This window comes from Bombina bombina, chromosome 2 (genome assembly GCF_027579735.1).
Source record: "Bombina bombina isolate aBomBom1 chromosome 2, aBomBom1.pri, whole genome shotgun sequence".
NCBI classification, from domain to species: domain Eukaryota; kingdom Metazoa; phylum Chordata; class Amphibia; order Anura; family Bombinatoridae; genus Bombina; species Bombina bombina.
The window spans coordinates 530202684-530225521 of record NC_069500.1 but is presented as its reverse complement, the minus strand read 5'-3'; the positions used below and the strand labels follow the sequence as shown (position 1 = coordinate 530225521).

Below are 22838 nucleotides of genomic sequence, written 5' to 3'. Positions count from 1 at the left end.
CACTTCCAGTGACTTTAATCAGCTGCTGGAGGTTTGTGGCGCTCACTGCTCATGCGCTAGAGGCCCAACCTCCTACAAACAGCTGTTTAAGGCAGAATAGGGGACAACTTATTTTAGAACACCGGTGTTCTAAAGTAAGTTGTCTATCGCGTAGGAATTCCCGCCTGATCGCTCTGTCCTTCTCTCCATAACACAGATTTTATTTTGCAATAATTTTGAAATAGTTTTTACTTGCTGTATTTAGTTCCTTTTTCGCCGTTCTATACCTTTTATATATAGCAATATCTCAAATTAGTCAACGCTGTACCGTGCTGTATTTTTGTGTTTTCTGAATGATCATTTCCTAAAGCTTCCAATATAATCCTTAGACTATCACCTCTTGTGGAATAGTCTGATTTGCACTATGTGGCGCCCTCTATCTTCTCCGTTCTGGAGTGTGTGTGTGTGTGTGTGTGTGTGTATATAAAGTCCCACTAGAAAATGCACTCCATGTTATCTATTTTGCATCAGCCAAGGTGCATATGTCAGCAAAATATCCACAGATCCCAAAAATAAAACTGAACTTTTAATGATCAAAGGGTTAAAAAAGGGGAAGGCATGACGTTTTGATGTCGTATTGGCATCTTTACCAAATGTCCCAAATTCGTAGAAGCTATGTGATGTCCCAAGGAAAGCACTACTTCTACGAATTTTTGGATCTGTATGTGTGTGTGTGTGTGTGTGTGTGTGTATATATATATATATATATATATATATATATATATATATATATATATATATATATATATATATATGAGATTGTGTATGTATGTATGAGATTTTGTGTGTGTGTCTGTATTTCTGCAATTTTAAGAAATACATTACAAGCATTTCAAAGCACACTGTTTTAATAATGTATTAACATCTATTGGTGTGTATGAGTAGGGTTCATCTTGAAAGTTTTGTCAAAAGGGAAGGAGGCCCACTGTCTTAGACCTTGGAAACCTCTGGTAAATACATATGTACTAGATGGAAATATAAGAAAAGCATTTGTCTATATTTTAAAGTTTGTGTATAAAAAGTGAGTATGTTTTGACAAACACAGTTTACACCTGTCTGTAATGTGTGTATAAATATATATTGTGTGTATGTATGTATATATGTATATATATGTGTATATATATATATATATATATATATATATATATATATATATATATATATATACACACACACACACCTGTTTTTTTAAATAATTTACTTGTTAGTCTTCAGTTGTATTATTGTTTGTGTGTCTTACAAAGTATACCTGTATATTATTTAGAGAGTAAACCTGTACATAAAGTGCTTATGTGAATTTCTGTATACATAGAATGTTTATAATAGTCTCCTTTAATGCTGGAATTTCCCTTTTATTAATCTCCCTCACCCCTCCTCCCTCTTAAAAGCACAGCAAGCGAAAGAGAAACTGAAAGGAAGGTAGAGAGGGTGAGAGACGGGCAGTGAGAGAAGCAGTTGAAGTAAACTAGGCAAGACCCCTCTCTAACAAGCAATTATGTCTAAAGTAACTACACTGAAGATTACCCGAGACAACAAGGAAAAGGTAAATGTGTGCATGTACACAGCAGGAAGCTCCTATGTATTTGTGTGTACATGGGCAAGTTTGCTATATTTCACAGCATGTATCTGTTTCAACATTTATGCTTAGATTAATTTTAACAGATGCAGTAAAGAACTGTCAAAGTTAGATGATATGTATTCAATGATATTAAGTGTTCACAAGTAAGTAAACTGGCAATAGTGTTAGAATATTTGTAACAGTTACTAATGATACAAATAGGGCTAGATATAGGGCTAGATATGTAGTAAGGCATAGTAGGCAGTTGCATATAGTCACCTTCTCACCGAGGGCAAAGTAGAGGTAATCTCAGTCTGTGGTTAAGGTATTACAGATTTTATAAGTTGAGATATGTCACTTGGCACAAATAAGGAATAAAGTTTAGATCTACATGAGTAGCTTCTTCCCTGGCACCTATAATGGAGGTCTGGCCCTGTAGGCAGCCCATGACTTTGCAAGAAATACTTTCCTTCCTGTGCCACTTCTATTTCCTCTAGCTAAGCCTCGGCCAGTCTCAGACTTTCTATTACTTATATTGCTCTTGCCCACCCCAATAAAAAGGTATTTTTAAGCTCAAAATAAAAAAGGTGTTTTTAAACCGACAATAAAATATATTATATTTTGACATGAACAAAGAATATCTCATACAGGAAGTTAATTTAATACTTTATTAACATTCTATGCAGCAGTGAAGATGAGAAGTGTTGATTTTTGACATTAGAAAAACATCTACTTTTATAAAAATGGACACAATAAATATACCACAAGTTTGTGTGTCGTGTGTGCGGACCTAAGCATGTTCCTAGCTTTTTAAACCTGACTTGTATTTTTTAGGTGAATGGCTTCCGAGATGCTCTTTTCAATCAGGTAATCTTTAACCTTTGTTTTTTGTATTGATGCTGGGATACTGCACTCTCACTTATATGGTAACAGCTACCAGGGTGCAAGTGACAAAGTTATACAACAATAGATACTGCATTTATTAGATTTATAAAGGTTTGATTATAAAATGTATTTAGTAAAGTTTTGGGGACTAAACTCCCCTTCCTCAGACCAACCAGATTATAGCAAATATTTAAAGCCATTAGAGCCCACCCCCCAGTGCCAAAATAGTGCAGCTACCGTGGTGACCCAGATCAACAAATCACAGTGTAAACATATATTCATTAGATGACACTTAACAGAACACAAATGAATATCAGTGTGATAACAGCCTATTGAATTAACAGAGCCTACACTTCACAATAAAACAAAACATATATATGCCTAGATTATAAGTGGAAAACAAAAATATTAGCACTATTGAGCGTTAACACTGTTCAAGTTAAATTAAAGGGATACTAAACCCAATTTTTTTCTTTCATGATATAGCATACAATTTTAAGCAACTTTCATTGAATTGGTCAGTATTGCTTCAGACTTGATAAAGGAAGGAACTCTTCCGAATGCTTGTCAACTTATAAATGTATAGTTAGTCCAATAAAAAAGTATCATTGCTCAATGTAATACTCTTGTTATTTTGATATATATATATATATATATATATATATATATATATATATATATACACATTTAAGAATAAATATAACATTCTGCTATGTAAAGAACATTGAAATTTGAAAAATGTAATGTCGGTTTAACACACTTGAGAAAATGCAATTGGGTTTGTGCGCGAGTAAGGGTTAGTCCCCCCCCCACACACACACACTTTTCGCTCTCCGTTGAAGTCTTTGGAGGAATATGTTAATGTACTCATGATATTCAGACTTCAGCTTTCTGCGCATATAGGTTTGGAGCACGTATGAAAACCTTTTACTTTCAACTTATAATAAAATATTGACATTCTAATGTAATAATTGCTTTTGCAAAATATCCTTTCGCGGAATATGCACGTTTGTACAGCATTGTCATGTATACATTATGAGTTCAATAATGGGAATTTGCAATGATGTTTTTTTATTCTTTCACAAAATTCTTTTTCATGTTGCTTTTATTCAATTGTCTTATTATTTATTTTATTATTTGTTATTGCACACTATTACATCTTTCTACCCCTGTTTGTGTTGCACTATACACACACTTGAGCATTTGATTTTGAAGGTGTGACTTGGCTTTAAAAATTCTGATTGGCCAAGAGATAGTTAAAGTGAATGTAAATTTTGATGCTAAAGTGCCCGGTTTTTAAAACTTCGATTAAAAACAGGGGCACTTTAATTCATAAAAATTTTCATTTCACTCCTGTTGTGAAAAAAAACTTACCTTTTAATCTTCACAGCAGCTCCAGCTTCCTCCACCTGTTTCAAAGCCTCTTCCTGGGTCTAAAATGAGGCATCGGCTTCCTCCAATCACAGCAGTGAATCAGACACTGAATCCCCCGGGGGGGAAGCTGTGATTGGAGACTGACCTATCAATCATTTCTGACATCAGAAATAGCTTGTGAGACCGGAGAAAGCTGGAGCTGCTGTGAAGTTTAAAAGGTAAGTTTTTTTTGTCACAACAGGAGTGAAATGTAAATTTTTATGAATTAAAGTGCCCCTGTTTTTAATCAAAGTTTTAAAAACCGGGCACTTTAGCATCAAAATTTACATTCACTTTAAATTGTGCCTCACACAGGTGGTGAGTTATCCTATGATTAAGTGCTGAATAGCATGTTACATGTTAGGATTCCACTCCCCCCTCCTGTGAATTTTTTGCTTTTGTGCTGTGCTCTGCTGTCTCGCATTGGATATGTTTTTCATTTTTAAATGTTCAAATAAAGATTGGATATTTTAACCTACTATTTTGGAGTGCTGCTTCCTGATTCATGTTTTACAAAGTTTGCTCGACTTCCTTTCAAGCTGGCACCCCGCCAATAGTGTATCTACATTGACCGATTTTGGAGGACTGTAATTGGTCAGCCCCTCACACACCTCCTGGGCTGTAGCGACGTCATTTTCTGTGTGCTATAATAGGCTGTTCTAGGCTTAGAGTCCAACTTATTTTTTTTTCTGTTATATCTCCAGGGCTTAGGCTCAAAGCACTTCACGTTGAAAGAGTTTTATATTCACTGCACTATATTTTCACACTAAATTGTAAGCGATACTATAACACGGATAGTCAGAGTTAAGGTAATATATAGATATACACATATTCAGAAAAAGAAGAAAGGACACGGTTGGGATTAAAAAAAAAAAAAAAAAAAAAAAGCGGAAAAAAAAGAATAAAGAGGATTTCTTGGTTTTGTCTTAGGTCTGGAAAAAAAAAGCTTAGAATCACGTAGATATCACAGTTTTTCTATAGGGTTTTTTTTTTTTCTCCTCCTTCTACACTTTCTGCCGAGGTTAAGCAATTCTCTGTCAGAATAGGGGAAGCGGAGAACAGAATCTCCTTAGTAGAAGATAGGGTGACAGCCCAAGAGGGTATTATCCAAGCCCAAGAGGCCAAATTAAATAGTATGCAGCTACGCCTGGAGGATCTCGAGGATCGCGTAATAATATCAGGATTATTGGCCTACCGGAATCCCCGGAGTTTGATGACCTTTATTAAATTTACTTCTATTACCCTCCCTCAGGTTATTGGTATAGCAGCTCACTCTCTCCCCCTAGCAATTGAAAGGGCACACAGAGTCGGCCCCAGGAGAGATTCAGCGGTTGGGCCAGGAAAACCTAGAATGTGTATTTTTAAGTTGCTGAAATTTCAGGACAAGCTTGAGGTATTGAAGCTGGCTAAGAAAGCTGACACTCTGGTATTTGGGAACAGCAAGATATTGCTGTTTCAAGACTTCTCTGTGGAGACATCCGCTCAGAGAAGAATAATGGAACCTTATTGCTCACAGCTGATTAGTAGAGGTATTAAAGCCAGTTTATTTTATCCAGCTAGAATTATAGTTGAAAATAAGGGGGCTAAATTTACATTCAATGAAGCTGTAGAGGTTAAAGAGTTCATGAAGACCCTAGAATCTTAATGGAAGTTAAAAACAAGAGTAGGATAGTGGGCAGCAGAATGCCCTGGAATTTAGTTCTTTTATGTAAAATAGCTACAGCTTGTTTGGTTTTTTCTCTGATAAGTATTTTTATTTGTTTTTATGCATAGTTATGTTTAGTTTTTGTGTTTTATTGTTTTGTGATCTACGAAGAGTTTTTGAATGTGCTCGTTAGAGCAGAGCAACTGCAAGTAGCGATTTATCTGATGTGTAGTGTATTTTTTTTTTTTATATTTCCTTTTTTCTCTCCATCTCTCTTCCTCTCCCCTCCAGTGTTCCCTCTTCCGGTGTTTGTTTTTCTGCGGCCATTTCCGGTATGGTCGTCGCGTTAGTACGAGACTAGATAATGGAAGTTGGGTTTAAAATATTATCGTGGAATGTGGGAGGGATCTCCTCTCCGGGTAAGCGCAAATTAATTATTAAGACTCTGGCTAGAGAGAAGCCAGATCTAGTCTTTATGCAGGAAACTCATCTGGACGCGGTCGAAGCAGCCAAGCTTAAAATAAATTGGGTTGGCAAAGTAATTTCTTCCTCAAGTCCTTTTAAAAAAATTAGGAGTTGCAGTGTTATTTCACAAGGACCTGGACTATAAAATTATTAATGTAGAGACAGACCCTGCAGCCAGATACATTATGCTACAAGTGATGGTTAATGATGTAAAATATATTTTATCTGCAACATTTATGCCCCTAATAAATTTTCAATTACATTTTGGGATCAGATCCAAAACAAAATATTCCCTTATCAAAGGGAAAATTTAATCATATGTGGAGATTTTAATATGACTATATGTCCAGGATTAGATCATTTCTCAAAAAAGAACTCAGCAGAATATAAGAAAAATGCTAAGTATTTTAAGAGATTTTGTAATAAATTTGGCTTGATTGATATTTGGCGAATTCAGAACCCACAGGTTCGAGCTTTCACGTGTGAGTCTAAAGCTCATAAGACCTTTTCTAGGATTGATCTTTTTTTAATCTCAGAATCATTAGCAGTACGACAAGTTAAAGCTGGAATTGGTGAGTTTGTGATATCTGATCATGTGATCATCTCCTTGTTCTTTATTAGTTTGGAGGAGATTATGTCACCCGGATCTGTCTTTTGTTTTCCCCGATTTTTGTATGCCAATGCCAGATTTACATCCTGGATTAAAAAAAATTCGCAGGATTACGTGGTACTTAATTCTGAATATAGGCACAAAGTAGAGATTTACTGGGAGGCAGCCAAAGCCGTGGTGTGTGGAGGAATTATCGCTTATATGAGTAAACGTTCTAAAAAGATTAAGGAGCAGGGGATTCAATTCACCAACAGTGTCAAGACGGCTTATAGGAGAGTTCATCTTGATCCCTCTCTGACGAATTGGTCAGCATATCTGGAATGTAGAAAGGAAAGAGATGTTTTTCTAAAACAAAAATCTCAAGAGGAAGAGGCAAGATTGAACTTAAAGTATAAGAGCTTTCATGGGTGTTCTGCAAAATATTTGGCACGTCTCACTAAGAATAGAAAAAAAAATAATCTGATTGCAGTTATTAAAAGTGGTGATGATTGGTTTTTTAAACCGGCAGAAATTAGCCAAGTATTTCATAGCTATTATCAACAATTGTATACCGCGATTGGTATTAATCAGCATAATCAAAATGTTTTTTGGTCTAAGATCAGTAATCCTAAGATCCATGTGGATGAGCTGGTAATGCTAAATCATCCGATAACTAAAGAAGAGATTAGTAATACAATCGACAAACTTAAATTGAACAAAGCAGCTGGCCCAGATGGGCTCCCTGACGAATTTTATAAATCCTTAAAGGATGAATTGTTTCCATTATTGGAGGATTTATACAATAATTATTATTTATCTGATAATGTTATTTCGGGTTGTTTTGCTGCTGCAAACATCTCACTTATACTTAAAAAAGGCAAAAACCCAGAAGATCCGGCTTCTTATAAGCCAATATTAGTGCTCAATACAGATTATAAAATAATGGCTTGTATCATTTCAGCTAGGTTTAATTGCTGTTTACAGAAGCTGATCCACCCGAATCAGACAGGGTTTATGTCATCAAGAAACTCGACTAAGAATATTTGCAAGGTTACTGCATTTTTGGACTACGCGTGGCGTTTAGATCAGGAGTCAAATAGTCCGGTAATATTTGATTCAGCTGTCTTGACTCTAGACGCAGTCAAGGCTTTTGACTCCATCGTTTGGGAACATCTGTTTCGATCTCTGGAAAATTTTGGATTTGTAGGCAATTTTTTTCAATATATTCATAAAATCTACTCCAAGCCCATATCATACTTGCTGGTAAATGGTATTCGGTCACCAGAGATAATTTTACAACGTGGCACTAGGCAAGGTTGCCCGTTATCCCCTCTCCTATTCAATGTAGCATTAGAACCATTAGCAGTTAGATTTTGAGATGTTTTAACCGGTATTTCATTTGGTTCATATCGTTTAAAGACCCTGCTATACGCAGATGATATTCTGTTATTTGCAGAAAACATTCATCAATCCATTCCAGTAATCTTACAACTTCTTGCAAAGTTTAGCTCGTTTTCTGGCTATCTGGTCAACTTAGAGAAAAGCGAACTTATGTATGTGGGTAAAAGTTTTCCTTATGCGGGGAATATTCCATTTAAAGTAGTGAATACAATTAAATACCTGGGATTAGAGATAAATAGAAATCCAAACTTGTGGTATGTGGCAAATTATTCCCCTTTATTTGTAAAAATCAAATGGGATCTCCAGCTTTGGGCGTGCTATCCCCTCTCGATTTCTGCGAAGGTAAATTTAATAAAAACGATTATTTTTCCCCGTCTTCTTTATGCTCTACAGAATTTACCAATTTTTATATTTAATTCAGATATAAAAAAGCTATACGGCTATTTTGCTAAATTTATCTGGAAGGACAAAAAACCCAGAATAGCCTTGGCCAGGCTTATGCAAAAGGGGAATTCCGGGGGTTTGGCTTTGCCTGATGTCAAGCTGTACAACATAGCGGCTATGGTAAAATTTGCCCTAGATTGGGTTGCTGAAACCAATTTAATAGCTGTTAGCCAAGTAGAGGCATTTTACATACGTCCTTTTTCATTGAAAGCATTTCTGCATTGTAATCCCAGACAGCTCCCTTCTAATATCTGCAGAATGATATCATTCAAAAATATTGTTATAGCATGGCATAAGTTTTGCGGCTGGTTAGGAATAGATCCTTCTTTTTCAGATTTTCTCCCCATTCAAGATAACCCTCAATTCATACCGGGTATTTACCAAAAGGTATTTAAATCCTGGGCAACTAAAGGTTTATTTTTAGTAAAACAATTGTTGAACTATGGCTCAAAATTAGCTTTTGGTTTAATGTTCTTTATGATTTAAATGTTTCCCTCACACTAAATGATGTGGTTTTATTTTTCATTTCACTTGACAGTAGATATTCCCGACCGACTCGTATCTTGAACACGATTATTCTCAAGAATTGGAAGGCGAACAGAGTGCCAAGGTTTTCGTTGGTTCTAAAAGAAATACAAGAACAAGTTATCTTTGAATCATATCATTTACAGGACGTCTCCGAGAAGAGAGTCGAAGATTTTCTTTTAGGATGGCTGCCAATTATTAAGTCTTATTCTTTCCCAGTACAAAGACAGATCCTTTTCCTGGTCCGTTCGTCCATTAGTTTTGCAGAATTAGTACTACTGGATAAATTTCCCGCCACGTGGCTAAGTGCAGGACCATAACTCACCTGATGGTATGGGAGGGCATGTGGACATAGTCCGGTATGGGGGGGGAGAGGTGAGGAGGATACATGAATTTTCATCTTTGTTTTTGTACAAATATTGTTGGAATGTTTTGCAGCTCTTTGTTTAAGAAATGATGGTCGTCTTGTGCAGATCAATAAAATTTATGCAAAAAAAAATAATTATCTTTATATTTTTTTTTTTACTTTAAATATTTATTAATATGATTGAAATACTTTATTTTATGATATTGTACATGTGTTTGTATATACGTTCACTTTAATGTATGAATTTATGTGTTTCATTTTAGTGTATGAACTTATATTTGTAACTAAAGGTTGCAAAAAATGGTCCTCATAAATTACCAGAGGTTGAAGTAATATTCCTCTAGCAAACATGATAGGTCTGCCAGGTGAATTTTAACACGTTTTTATGTATCTTAGGCAGTGTATATAACACAGTTATAGTGTCTGATTTATCACATGTAGATTGTCAATGTGATATTAAAGCTGCTGTCAAGTTGAGTAAAACTTGTAGATTTATTTGCAAAACAAAGTCAGGATTTGATGCCTAAACCCATTCCTCAGACCAAATTAGAGTGACATGTTTTTCAATTTTTTAAAAATTGAAAAACAATTGGCTGCTATATATATGTAGAAGAAACCGCTGGCACTCACTGGTCTTGTGAATGTGCTTTTATTGCACTGGATACATTTGACGTTTTGGGAATCTCACCCTTTCATCTGATGAAGGGGTGGGATCCCTGAAACGTCACATGTTTGCAGTGCAAAAAAGGAAATTCACAAGACTAGTGAGTGCCAGTAGTTTCTTATATTGTATGTAACATTTTGCTCACACCCTGGCAGTTGTATCATGGAAAGTTGAGAGTGCACTCCATTGTAAATATAAAAAATAATAATATATATATTGCATACAAAAAATTATTAATTACATGTCTGATGAAGTGATAATTTGGGCTTTGTGCTTTTAAATTGAAAATACAATTTTAGACTTTTTAAAAAATAAATACATTTTTAAAAATCCAGTTATAAGCTTTTAATTGATGTATAATGCTTATTGTTCTATTAATTGAATTTACAGATCAATAATCCATGGTTGTCTTGTAGGGGTGCATGACTCCTCTATGTTTCTCTAGCTTATGAATGTGATAAATATAAGGGACACATATGAGAATGGATGGAAGATTTCCAAGTGTGTATGGCAGAACAAATACTTAATACACCACTGCTACTAATAGGTTTTTTTCCTTCAACCATTGGAAAACATCAATATTGTCAATATCTTTAGCAAAATACTTGGAATGGACTTTTGTGGTTCTGGTTATTTCCTGCGGCTAATGCCATCATTCATATCATCATTATGCTATTTTCTTTTTAATGGGTTTCATTTTCCGAGACTACATAACTGTAGAGAATATTAGATATTCATGGACAGAAATGGTTCCTGTTTGGCAGGTCAGAGTTACATTTTTAAATTGTATTTTGCTTGATATGGGAAGCTAGTGCATGGACTAGCATAGTAGGCATTATAAGAACAATGCACAATATTAAGAAATGGCAGGAGCATATTCATTATTTATTGGAAGAAAAAGTGCAAGCCCAGTTGGTAGAATTGTTTGCTGTAGTCCAAGTAGAAGATGATAAAAGAGTGAATTAAAGGGCCATGATACCCACATTTTTTCTTTCATGATTTAGAAAGATAATGCATTTTTAAACATCTTTCTAATTTACTTCTATTATCTAATTTGTTTTATTCTCTTGATATTCTTTGCTGAAAAGCATATCTAGATATGCCTCAGTAGCTGCTGATTGGTTGCTGCACATAGAAGCTTCATGTGATTGGCTCACTCATGTGCATTGCTTTTTCTTCAAATAAGGATATCTAAAAAATGAAGCAAAATAAATAATAGAAGTAAATTGTAATGTTGTTTTAAATTTGTATGTTCTATCTGAATCATGAAAGAAAGATTTTGGGTTTAGTGGCCCTTTAAGGTCTTAGTGTTATCTGGTATCTGAGAGTTTTGAGGCTTCACTGGTATGGAAGATTTTTTGGGGAGTGAGGAATTGTCCTGGAATGGGAGACCCATGATAACTCTTTGTCTTTTAAAATGTTATCTTTTAGTGATAGAAATCACCAGCAGGAGATTTGGGTTGTCATTTATTAGCACTGAATAAGAAAGAATGTGATATAAATATAGGTGTAGAAATGTTATTGTAAATCAAGGAAGATGACTGACATATTAAGAGATGAGGTGTAAGTGCAGAACAGCAGAGGGCTTAGGTCTGAGGTGTTCAACAGCATAACTTGAGGCAAGATAAAGCAGTGCCACAATGTCAAGTCAGTTGAGTATTTACTGGATGAGTGAGATGGCTTTTAGTTTTCGATGTTTGTAGGTTATTAGTGACCATGGTGAATTTTGTTTAATTGGAGTGTTCCAGGGATTAAGTGGAGTGTTCCAGGGATAGATTACAAAAAGCCCTCCAAAAGAATTGGAGAACATAGAATGTTTTAGGTTGTTGTAATCTTTCTGGTATTGTTCAGGCTAATGGAAGTAGTGATGTTGGTCAAAGTGATTCTTGTTTGAAGGACTGAGGAAGGTAGAATTGAAGTTATGCAGTGGTTTCCAACCACATATTCTTCAAGCCTATGCGCACAAAATTAATTTCGGCCAATGCAAAATGTATTCCTAATACATAAGATTATATTTCATACATACTTATAAACATCATAATTAAAGCAAGAACTCACCATTTAATATATTTTACTTTTTACATTTATTCCCACACACAGAGGGCTAGATTATACAAGTGGCATAGTAACTTTTGCGTGCGAGCGATATTGTATTTTTTCATTATTTTGTACACTACGGAAATAGTGTAAGTTGAAAATATACGTGATTGCAAGAGTTCATTTAAAGGGTAGTGCGTTATAAAAAGTTGCACAAAACACAACATAAATACATTTAAAATTACAGTTACACTCATATAAACACTATCTGATAAAAATTATTCATTAAAATATTTAAAAAAAAGTTAAAAGCTATATGGTATATGACAAGGTGTCTGACTGCTAAGGGCTATATTGTGTGTGTATATATACATACATATACATATTTAAATATGTGTATGTATGCATAAATGTATGTATAGATGTGTGTACAGATGTATTTAAGTATTTGTGTTTTACTGTATATTTACTGTACATATTTAACATTCCAATGTTCACTTACAGGATAAGGTCATTTTTATTTCTATATCTATTTGTATATACCTATATCTGTAAATCTATTCCTATAGATAAATAGGTATAGATATATATTTTACATTAACATTATGATATATATATATAGAAATATATATTTAATAATAAAAATACTATATTTTATTTATGTGAATATGCGTAACGTGCAACAGAGTTCCTGCTTTAGGTCTAATGTGATGTCAGGTTAGCACACATGAAGACTTAGTTATCTTACATCGCGTTATTGAAATATAAAGAAATAAAATATTAAAAATTATTATAGATACTGTAAAAAATGCTAAATATTTTATACTTTTATATTTAATATTTCAATAACGCAATGTGCGATTAGTGATTATTCATGTGCGCTAATTCGACATCGCAATTTAGGTCTAACATGGTGTCGGGTTAGTGCACATGAAGAGTTGCTAACCTTAATACATGTTATTGAAATATTACATATAAAATATTAAAAAATATATTAATACAAATTGTACATATATTCTATGGATTATTTAGCATTTTTTAATGTGTGTATAATCATTTTGAAGAATTTTTATTAATATTTTTTAATATTTTATATGTAATATTTCATAAACACGCATTGAGGTTGTCAAGTCTTCATATGCGCTAACCCGCGTTAGACCTAAATCGAGAAACCCAAATCGCGTTACACATATTTTACATCTCTATGTTGTTCAAATAGAAAAAAATGTAATTTATATTATTAAATATATTTCTATATATGTGATAATGATAATGTAAAATATATATCTATACCTATATATCTGTAGGAATAGATATACTGGTATAGGTATATACAGGCATATATAGAAATATGTATTTACAATTAAAATTACATTGTTCTGTATGTGAAGGACATTGGAATGTAAAATATTCATAACTCCTGTTCTACATAGAAGTGCTCATATGTGTTATCTGATGAGTATTTCTCTTTTAGGCACAGAGATTCCTGAATGAGTGTCTCCCAAACAAAATAAAGTACCTGGATTCCATATTGAAGGTAATTTAGGATGCATCAGAGCTTATCATGATGCTGTGTGTTTTTTATACAGAATATGCTCAAATGTACACAGTTACTAAGCTACACAACCGGATACTTTTAAATAGACATTAAATACAGCATTAAATTCCTGATAAAATGTTCAATTAGCTATATGTAATGTACTTTATTTATTTTGCCCACTAACTAACGTTTTAAATGCAAACATGTTTTGTTATAATGCTCAATTGCTGATATATATGTTACATATATCCAAAAAAAAAAGTTTAATGTACCTTTAATGATGTAGACATCTACATCATCATTCCATAGACAGTTATACAAACTGTATTTCAAACACTTAGCAGCAAACATTAGCTTTGAGATTCTTACTATAACAGTCACAGTCGGATTATTATTTTATGCAGGGCGAACTCTTCAATGTCCAGGATCTTACAACACTTCATGCCGAGCTGAACATCCCAATTCCAGAAGCTCCTACTCCTGACAGTGGGGTGAGAAACTTCTGGGGTCTGGGCAGAAGAGGAAGGAACCAAAGTTATGTAGGGGGAGATGAAAGGGACATGACCATTATGGAGTAGATTGTATGGCACAAAACCCCTATAAAATGTAAAAGGAAAGCTTTGTAAAGATGTTGATAGCCTGGAATAGTGTGTGTAGAGAAACAGAGGAAAGTCTGGCAGGGGGTGAGGGTGACACCAAGCAGTGAGGCAGATGCAAAACATTAAGAATTAAGGTGAAGGAATGATTTTGGTGAAAGATGCAACATGGGACTGGAAATTGAAAAGAGATGATGCAAGAAGGTTGAGGGAGAAAGATTGTTCTTTTGTGAAATGATCTAATGTTTCTTCTTAGGATTCATCACCAATGGAAATGGACAAAGAAGAAAAAAAAGGTAATTTTCACTGATAAATTCTTCATACAGAGAATTTACTTTCGCTTGTTGAGGTAACGCTCTGTTTCTGGTGTCCTCCAGCTCCTCGCTGTGGTTTCCTGAAAGAGAATGAAAAACTGCACAAAATCTTTGGAATTGTTCAGCCTGAGATTCGATCGTTGAGGGAGGGATGTGCACTGGTGAGATTATAAATGTGCTTGCCGACTGTCTACTCCATCATACTTTTAGCACACAATACAAAAATCAGTTCTTCTTTCTCATGATGATATATAGGGAGGGTACAGGGTTGTGATGATGTCATAATTTGCATCCTTTAGATTATCGCCTGGCTGCATTACCTGATTCCAAAGATTGAGGATGGTAATGACTTTGGTGTTTCTGTGCAGGTTAGTGAACACTCCTAAATTGGGTAATTTTTTTGTTTTATTTTTTTTTCTTATCCTAACTTCTCTTGCTGAGCAAAATGGACTAAAAGCCCAGTTCAATCTGCAGTTTCACTAATCTGTACATTATTCTATGTAGCTGATTCACTAAAGCTCATCATCTCCCTATAGTGAATCACTTGCATAGAATTACACAGAAACAAAAAAAGATGCAGTTTACTACATTTTGACAACTATTTCTCATGCGCTGTTTTTCAGGAGAAAGTGTTGGAACGTGTGAATGCTATAAAGACCAAAGTGGAGACATCACAGACCAACATTATTAAGTAAGAATGATACCTTCCCCTCCATTGTGGTCCAATTTTCACTCAATGCCTTTTACTTGCTCTGGTTCTAAGGTATATGTTCATGATCGCTAAAGTTTTCTAATCTATCAAAATCATCAGTGCATGAACATAAAGTTTCTAAATAAGGTCTTAAGCTGCAGGTTGTCATCGTTATCTGTAAAAAATAAATCCCAAACTCCAAAACATTTTTATAACCCATCTTCCCTCTTTGTCCCTGTCTTTACACATGCATATGTTTGAAATAAAATGTTTATGGTTTTATTAACAAGACCCAATTCATTGCCTTTATAGTAGAATTCTAAGTAATCCTCTGCATTATATCATACACCAATCATAAACCCTGATGACAAGCTAACATTTCACCACATGCCCAATTCATTCAGCTTCTATCACCACAGTTTTCATCAGTCAAAATGAAAACGTCATTAAAAAGTAATACACTCCTCCAGCATTGATTAGCAGGCTACGTGCCAGCTTTGTGCTGTGGTTGCATCGTTTCAGCTGGGCATTGGTTGCCTTACATCAGGATGTTCATTTGGCCACTACCCCTGCCTCTAGCTGTGCTCAAGTCACTCTTCCATCATGTGACCTTGTTGCAGTATCTAAATTATTTTATCTAGGGTAGAAGGAGAAAAAAAGTTCTGATTCACTTCCTAATATCACTTTCTTTTATTCAACCCTATTACCTCCCTTTTCTTCTCATCTTGCAAACTGAAACCCCTTATCACTATCATTTATAGGCAACAGCTGCCTCACCTTTTGTGGGGTCTGTTGTATTTGCAACCAGACCATTCTGGCCAGGAGCCTAGCCCTTGTTGAGCTCCGTTCATAATTATTCTGGTCTCTTCCATTTACTTGTGCCTTAAAGCAACTCACATTATCCCACTGCTGGTATTTCCCTTCTAGTTATGGCTCTGTCACAATTTTTCTCTCCATTTAGGTACTTTACAGAAAGAGGAGATGCTGTTGCAAAAGCTTCAAAAGAGACACATGTGGTAAGAATTAAGAGGCAGACATCAGTTAGGGCTACAACCTATATTCCTTCTGTCTCCCCCTAAGTAAGTCCTAAAATCTAATGTTTACTACAGGAAGCCTCAACATTTTATTTCATGATAGAACATACAATATCAAAAAACTTTCCAATTTACTATTTTCAAATTTGCTTCATTCTCTTATTATCCTTTGCTGAAGGAACATAATTGCACTACTGGCAGCTAGCTGAACACATCTAGTTAGTCAATCACAAGAGACAAATGTGTGCAAGCACCAATCAGCAGCTAGCTCCCACTAGTGTAGGATATGTGCATATTCCTTTTCAACAAGGGATACCAAGAGAATGAAGCAAATTTGAAAATAAAAGTGAATTTAAAAGTGTCTTAAAATTGCATGCTCTATCTGAATCATGTAAGTTTAATTTTTACTTTCCTATCCCTTTAAATGTTTAACTTCCTCTCACAATTTCTTTCCTATGACATGGAGAGTCCACGACATCATTCCAATTACTAGTGGGATATTCAACTCCTGGCCAGCAGGAGGAGGCAAAGAGCACCCCAACAATGCTGTTAAGTGTAACTTCCCTTACCCATAATCCCCAGTCATTCTCTTTGCCTCTGTCAATGGAGGTTGTGTGAAGTTGGTGTCTGAAGATTGTAATCCTTTTATGGGTACTTTGGAGTTTTAGCTGTGTCCACGTCAATCTCTTCAGTAAGAGTAGTGGTGACTTTTAAGCAGTTAAAAGGCGGTGAGGTAGTTCTTGCATTTATTTTACCACTTTGCTTCCCCTTTGAAATAAGCCAGAGTTGGTTACTCTGTTCTTTATTTTCCTACAGGTCCATGACAGGGAGTAAAGTACCTGCCACACCTAAGGAGCAGCACCTGTCCTGCAGGATCTAAGGTAAGTGCCTTTGCCTTCTAGGTACTGGAGGGCAGCACACTTAAGAGGTTAATCCTTATGTGGATACTTTGGAGACATAGTAATCATTTCAACTTAAGGATTCATATTGTGGACAGATGTGTTTGCACTTTTTACGTGAAATAATGAATGCTAAAACAGCAGTGTTTATGTGGGACACAGTATGAGAAGAGAGACTGGGCTAGGGGTTCAGAGGAAAGGGATTTTATTTAATGCAGGCTATCAACTTTGACTGTAGTTTTTTGTTGTTGTTTTTTTTTTTTAAAGAGACAACAGTTGGTAGACATTTACTAATGGTTTACATGATAACCAAGGAGTTCAGAGAACTTTTGAGATATCGACTTTCTTACAGCCGTTCCTCATAGTGGTTTTCTTATTGTTTGCGCACTTTGTTTGATGGCACAGTTATTTCAGACCCGCTCACGTGACGCTTCGTACTTCCGCAGATCTTGAAGATGTTGATTCTTCTGCTTCTTGAGAGTTTCGCTCCCAACTACTAGTGGAGATTCAAGCTGTCTGGTAGGAGGTTAGGCAATATTACTAGGGAAACTTTTAGAGAGTGTTTCTGACTTTACTTTATGTTTTACTCTGTTATACAGCCTAAAGTATAAACAGTTTTTATTTTTAATAACCTTATATTTTTTATTTGCTTGGAGTTTATTCTGTTATCATGGACCCAGAATTAGAACAGTCCATGTCTGTGGATAAATGTCTACTATGTTTAGATTGTCTTACCAATGCAGTTTTGTTCCTCCTATGTGTGTGATCTTCCTGCGCTAAAGACCAGTATCATTGGTTCTAGAGCTGAAACTATTGAGGTGGGTAGGAATATTAAGAAACACTATAGAGAATAAATTTTTATATATAAAAAAAATTTCTTTTATTTGATTTCTTATACAGTAAAAAGGTAAAAAATGATAAAAAAAAAAAGCTCCTTGGCTCTTGAAATAAGGCAAAAAAAGTCAAGCAGTAGGTATAGTTAGTATACACAGTGAATTAGGAAGCATGAGAGGTTAGTAAACAATGAAATGGGGTTAGAAAGATCAAGATATGTTGGACCAATAAAAGATAGATAAAAGGATATTAGAACATAGAAAAATTTAAAACAAGGCAGAGTGCTATATTAGCAGGTTACCAATTTATTGCATATAAAAAGCAGTTTGCTGCATATATTAGTTAGCGTATTGCACACCAAAAAAGCGTGTTGCACATAAACAGCGTATTGCACATACAAAACAAGCTTTAGTATATGAAAACAAGCCTATATGAGTCAAAGCAGGGTTATATTAAAACGTTGTATGAAAATGTTCTTTTCTGTGCACAGGTAAAGATTGTGGCAGGTAAATGTTATTGCCGTCTCTTTATATTAGGGGTACCTTATATGATCAAGATATATAGCTTGTTCAGTGTTCCAATCCTAGCTTATCGATAGGAATATTCCCGGATTTTCGGTGTAGAGGTAAAACCAGGTTACCTTTAGATTGTTGGTTCCAGAGTAAGCGTCTGATGGTTTACAGATAGGATGTCTTGTCCTGTTTCTTTCACTTAATGGTAAATCCAGGTTACCCTTAAGTTTTCCAACCGGCATACAGGCCTGGTGAGTTATAGATGCAACGCCTTGTCTAGCGTCTAAAAGCAGGGTAATTCCCGTCCGGTCTTTTCCTCACTAGTTTGCTGGAGGTGATAGTCTGACGTCACAGACTACGGTGGCTCAATGTTGCCAAAAAAAGAAGTAAAGCGTTTCGGTCGTGGACCTTTCTCAAACTTCTGATTTGGTTAGTGTCCATGGTGCTCTTTTTATAGCAGAGCATGTGTCCTAAAAAGTGTATAAGCTCCTTATATTTTGCATATTGTATGACTTATGCATAAATAGCAAAATGGCAAATTTAAGCCATAGTTGATTTGCATATATTAAACAACAAAATATATATGGTGTAACGCACAACATTATAAATAAAAAAGTTTATAAAAGAAAAAGCTGAGTGTTAGAATATGTGTATATTTATTTAAGTAGATTTATATGCTGTACTCTGTAAGTGGAAATGTCTAGGGCTGGAAGCAGGAAAACATTAAAAAAGGAGTTCTCTTTTTGCCTGAGAGGTTGCGCTGTTTTTAGAGCAATGTTGCTCGTAAGCCAGAGACAGTTTTTGCTCTGCACTTATTTATAAAAAATAAGAATAAAGATGAACATAAAAGATATATACAAAGTAATGATAAGAATAAAAAAAATCATCAAAAATTCACAATAGAAATGCATATTGTAAAAGAAATGGATGGAAACATAGTATATCTATTAGAATACGTAATAGTTGCAGGAATAATTTATTGATAGCCAATAAGACATATGTTGAACTTAAAGTCCTCTGATGGACGTCTAGGGATTTAAAATGTTCTACACTAATTGTCAATTGGAGATAAAATATATTATATTTTATTATTATACATATATATAGGCTCACATAACTTACTCACATAACTTACTCTCTAAAATACCCCCAGAAAATATATATATAGCATTACTCTCTCTACAAATAATTATACAAATAATTATACAAAATCATCCTGTATATATAATATAACTATTACGTATTTTAATAGATATACTATGTTTCCATCCATTTCTTTTACAATATGCATTTCTATTGTGAATTTTTGATGATTTTTTTGATTCTTTTTTGATTCTTATCATTACTTTGTATATATCTTTTATGTTCATCTTTATTCTTATTTTTTATAAATAAGTGCAGAGCAAAAACTGTCTCTAGCTTACGAGCAATATTGCTCTAAAAACAGCGCAACCTCTCAGGCAAAAAGAGAACTCCTTTTTTAATGTTTTCCTGCTTCCAGCCCTAGACATTTCCACTTACAGAGTACAGCATATAAATCTACTTAAATAAATATACACATATTCTAACACTCAGCTTTTTCTTTTATAAACTTTTTTTATTTATAATGTTGTGCGTTACACCATATATATTTTGTTGTTTAATATATGCAAATCAACTATGGCTTAAATTTGCCATTTTGCTATTTATGCATAAGTCATACAATATGCAAAATATAAGGAGCTTATACACTTTTTAGGACACATGCTCTGCTATAAAAAGAGCACCATGGACACTAACCAAATCAGAAGTTTGAGAAAGATCCACGACCGAAACGCGTTACTTCTTTTTTTGGCAACATTGAGCCACCGTAGTCTGTGACGTCAGACTATCACCTCCAGCAAACTAGTGAGGAAAAGACCGGACGGGAATTACCCTGCTTTTAGACGCTAGACAAGGCGTTGCATCTATAATTCACCAGGCCTGTATGCCGGTTGGAAAACCTAAGGGTAACCTGGATTTACCATTAAGTGAAAGAAACAGGACAAGACATCCTATCTGTAAACCATCAGACGCTTACTCTGGAACCAACAATCTAAAGGTAACCTGGTTTTACCGCTACACCGAAAATCCGGGAATATTCCTATCGATAAGCTAGGATTGAAACACTGAACAAGCTATATCTTGATCATATAAGGTACCCCTAATATAAAGAGACGGCAATAGCATTTACCTGCCACAATCTTTACCTGTGCACAGAAAAGAACATTTTCATACAACGTTTTAATATAACCCTGCTTTGACTCATATAGGCTTGTTTTCATATACTAAAGCTTGTTTTGTATGTGCAATACGCTGTTTATGTGCAACACGCTTTTTTGGTGTGCAATACGCTAACTAATATATGCAGCAAACTGCTTTTTATATGCAATAAGTTGGTAACCTGCTAATATAGCACTCTGCCTTGTTTTAAATTTTTCTATGTTCTAATATCCTTTTATCTATCTTTTATTGGTCCAACATATCTTGATCTTTCTAACCCCATTTCATTGTTTACTAACCTCTCATGCTTCCTAATTCACTGTGTATACTAACTATACCTACTGCTTGACTTTTTTTGCCTTTGCCATTTTTCGCTGAAAAAAGAAAAAAAATTTTAGTAATTGCTTTTAAACAATTTATTTCAAGAGCCAAGGAGCTTTTTTTTTATCATTTTTTACCTTTTTACTGTATAAGAAATCAAATAAAAGAAAAAAAATTTATATATAAAAATGTATTCTCTATAGTGTTTCTTTATATTCCTACCCACCTCAATAGTTTTAGCTCTAGAACCAATGATACTGGTCTTTAGCGCAGGAAGATCACACACATAGACTTTCACCTATCAATTTAATCTGGGGATTTTTTATATCAACCTGTGTACTTTGAGGTGATTTTTTTCAGCGCTCTCTCTTTCTCTATTATATAATTCAGTCTATTATCCCCAGACATGGAGAGTAGCAGCAGAAACAATGAGGAAGAAAGCATATTTGACCTTAGAAATAGTCAATATATAAATATGGCCAATGTTATACAAAACAAAAATCCTGATATTCAGATAGACACAGAAACTCTGACCAAATTACTAACAGAATTAGAATAACTACTCTTGATCGAAATGAAACACAAAATTGAATGCGCCTTTTTTGAGTCTTATATAAAAGAGAATATTGTCCCAAGAGGTTTACGAATAAAAAAAGAATGTGCATTTAAATTAGAGGATGATTCTTTAAAAGAAAAATGGTGGAACATATTAGAAGAGGCTTCTATGAAACTAATCAAACTAATTTTAGAACATAGAAATTCAATCATTAACCAAATAGAAGAAAAAATTGCCAATCTTGAAATTAAATTAAAAGACTTTAAGGAAAGTATGGAGTTCAAAGAGAAAGAGAAATCTATGAAGGAGAAACTAAAAAATACAAAGGAAGACATTGTTCAGGTTAAAATTAGAAAACTCAAAAGAGATAGAGACGATTATGCTGCACATAAAATGGGAAATAATCCTGACAAATATATCACACATAGTTGGAGAGCTGAAATGAGAAACAACACAGACAATGTTACTGAAAAGGAGAACAGTTCAGTACAAATAGAAAATGCTAACTATGAGAACCAACCTACTCCCAGAACTACAAATAAGCACAACTTTAGACCGCCCTATAAACAAAGTTATAATCACAACTATAACCATAATAGATATTCTCAGAAAAACACTTATTATCATCCATATAGACCACAGTATAATAGAGTAATACACACAGACTTTCAACAAAATGTGGACTCAAATTACCAGGGAAGAAATCAATACCATAATGATAACACATATTTGAATCAACATTCCAATCGAAATCAATTTGACCACAGAAATCAATTTCAACATAGAAACCAATTTCAGTACAGAGACCAATTTCAGCATAGAAACCAATATCAGCACAGACGACACTTCGAATCTGAAAATAACACTAGCTATCAGAATCATTATAAACCACATTCTAGAAGGGAAGAAAATAATAGGACGGAATATCATTATAACCCTAATCATTCCAACAAGTTACAAAGTATTAATGAAAAACCTGCTATCATTACATCAAATAGATATTCTATCTTAGACACAGACGCAATTGAATCACAGGCAACCACAAGCAAACTTATAGAAGTATCAAACACATCAAATTCTTCAAAGGTAGGATCAAACAAAGTGCCTTTTTTAGACAAAGGTCACATGAACCATCACAAAGATCCACAAACACCTACACAAACAAATATATCTCAATCAGCAAGAGCACAAAGGAAAAGAAGAGCATCAGAAAACGAGGAAAGAGAGGGAGAGGAAAACAGACAAATAAAAAACATAAGACAAAGATA

At 34.4% G+C, this 22838-nt stretch overlaps 1 protein-coding gene across 3 annotated transcripts in view; it reads left to right on the top strand.

The window, feature by feature from the left end:
* The window catches only part of PSME2 (proteasome activator subunit 2), a 49315-nt gene that overhangs the window by 11669 nt on the left and 14808 nt on the right, over positions 1–22838 (top strand). For 2 of the 3 annotated variants that reach the window (XM_053702359.1, XM_053702358.1), the window contains exons 2-10: positions 1428–1582; positions 2432–2464; positions 13507–13569; positions 13977–14063; positions 14425–14464; positions 14546–14643; positions 14782–14850; positions 15106–15173; positions 16135–16189. In XM_053702359.1, coding sequence (XP_053558334.1) covers positions 1535–1582; positions 2432–2464; positions 13507–13569; positions 13977–14063; positions 14425–14464; positions 14546–14643; positions 14782–14850; positions 15106–15173; positions 16135–16189 — 561 coding nt within the window. In that variant the 5' untranslated portion in view covers positions 1428–1534. The remainder of the gene's footprint in view (positions 1–1427; positions 1583–2431; positions 2465–13506; positions 13570–13976; positions 14064–14424; positions 14465–14545; positions 14644–14781; positions 14851–15105; positions 15174–16134; positions 16190–22838) is intronic. The other variant, XM_053702360.1, reaches the window with a different exon arrangement.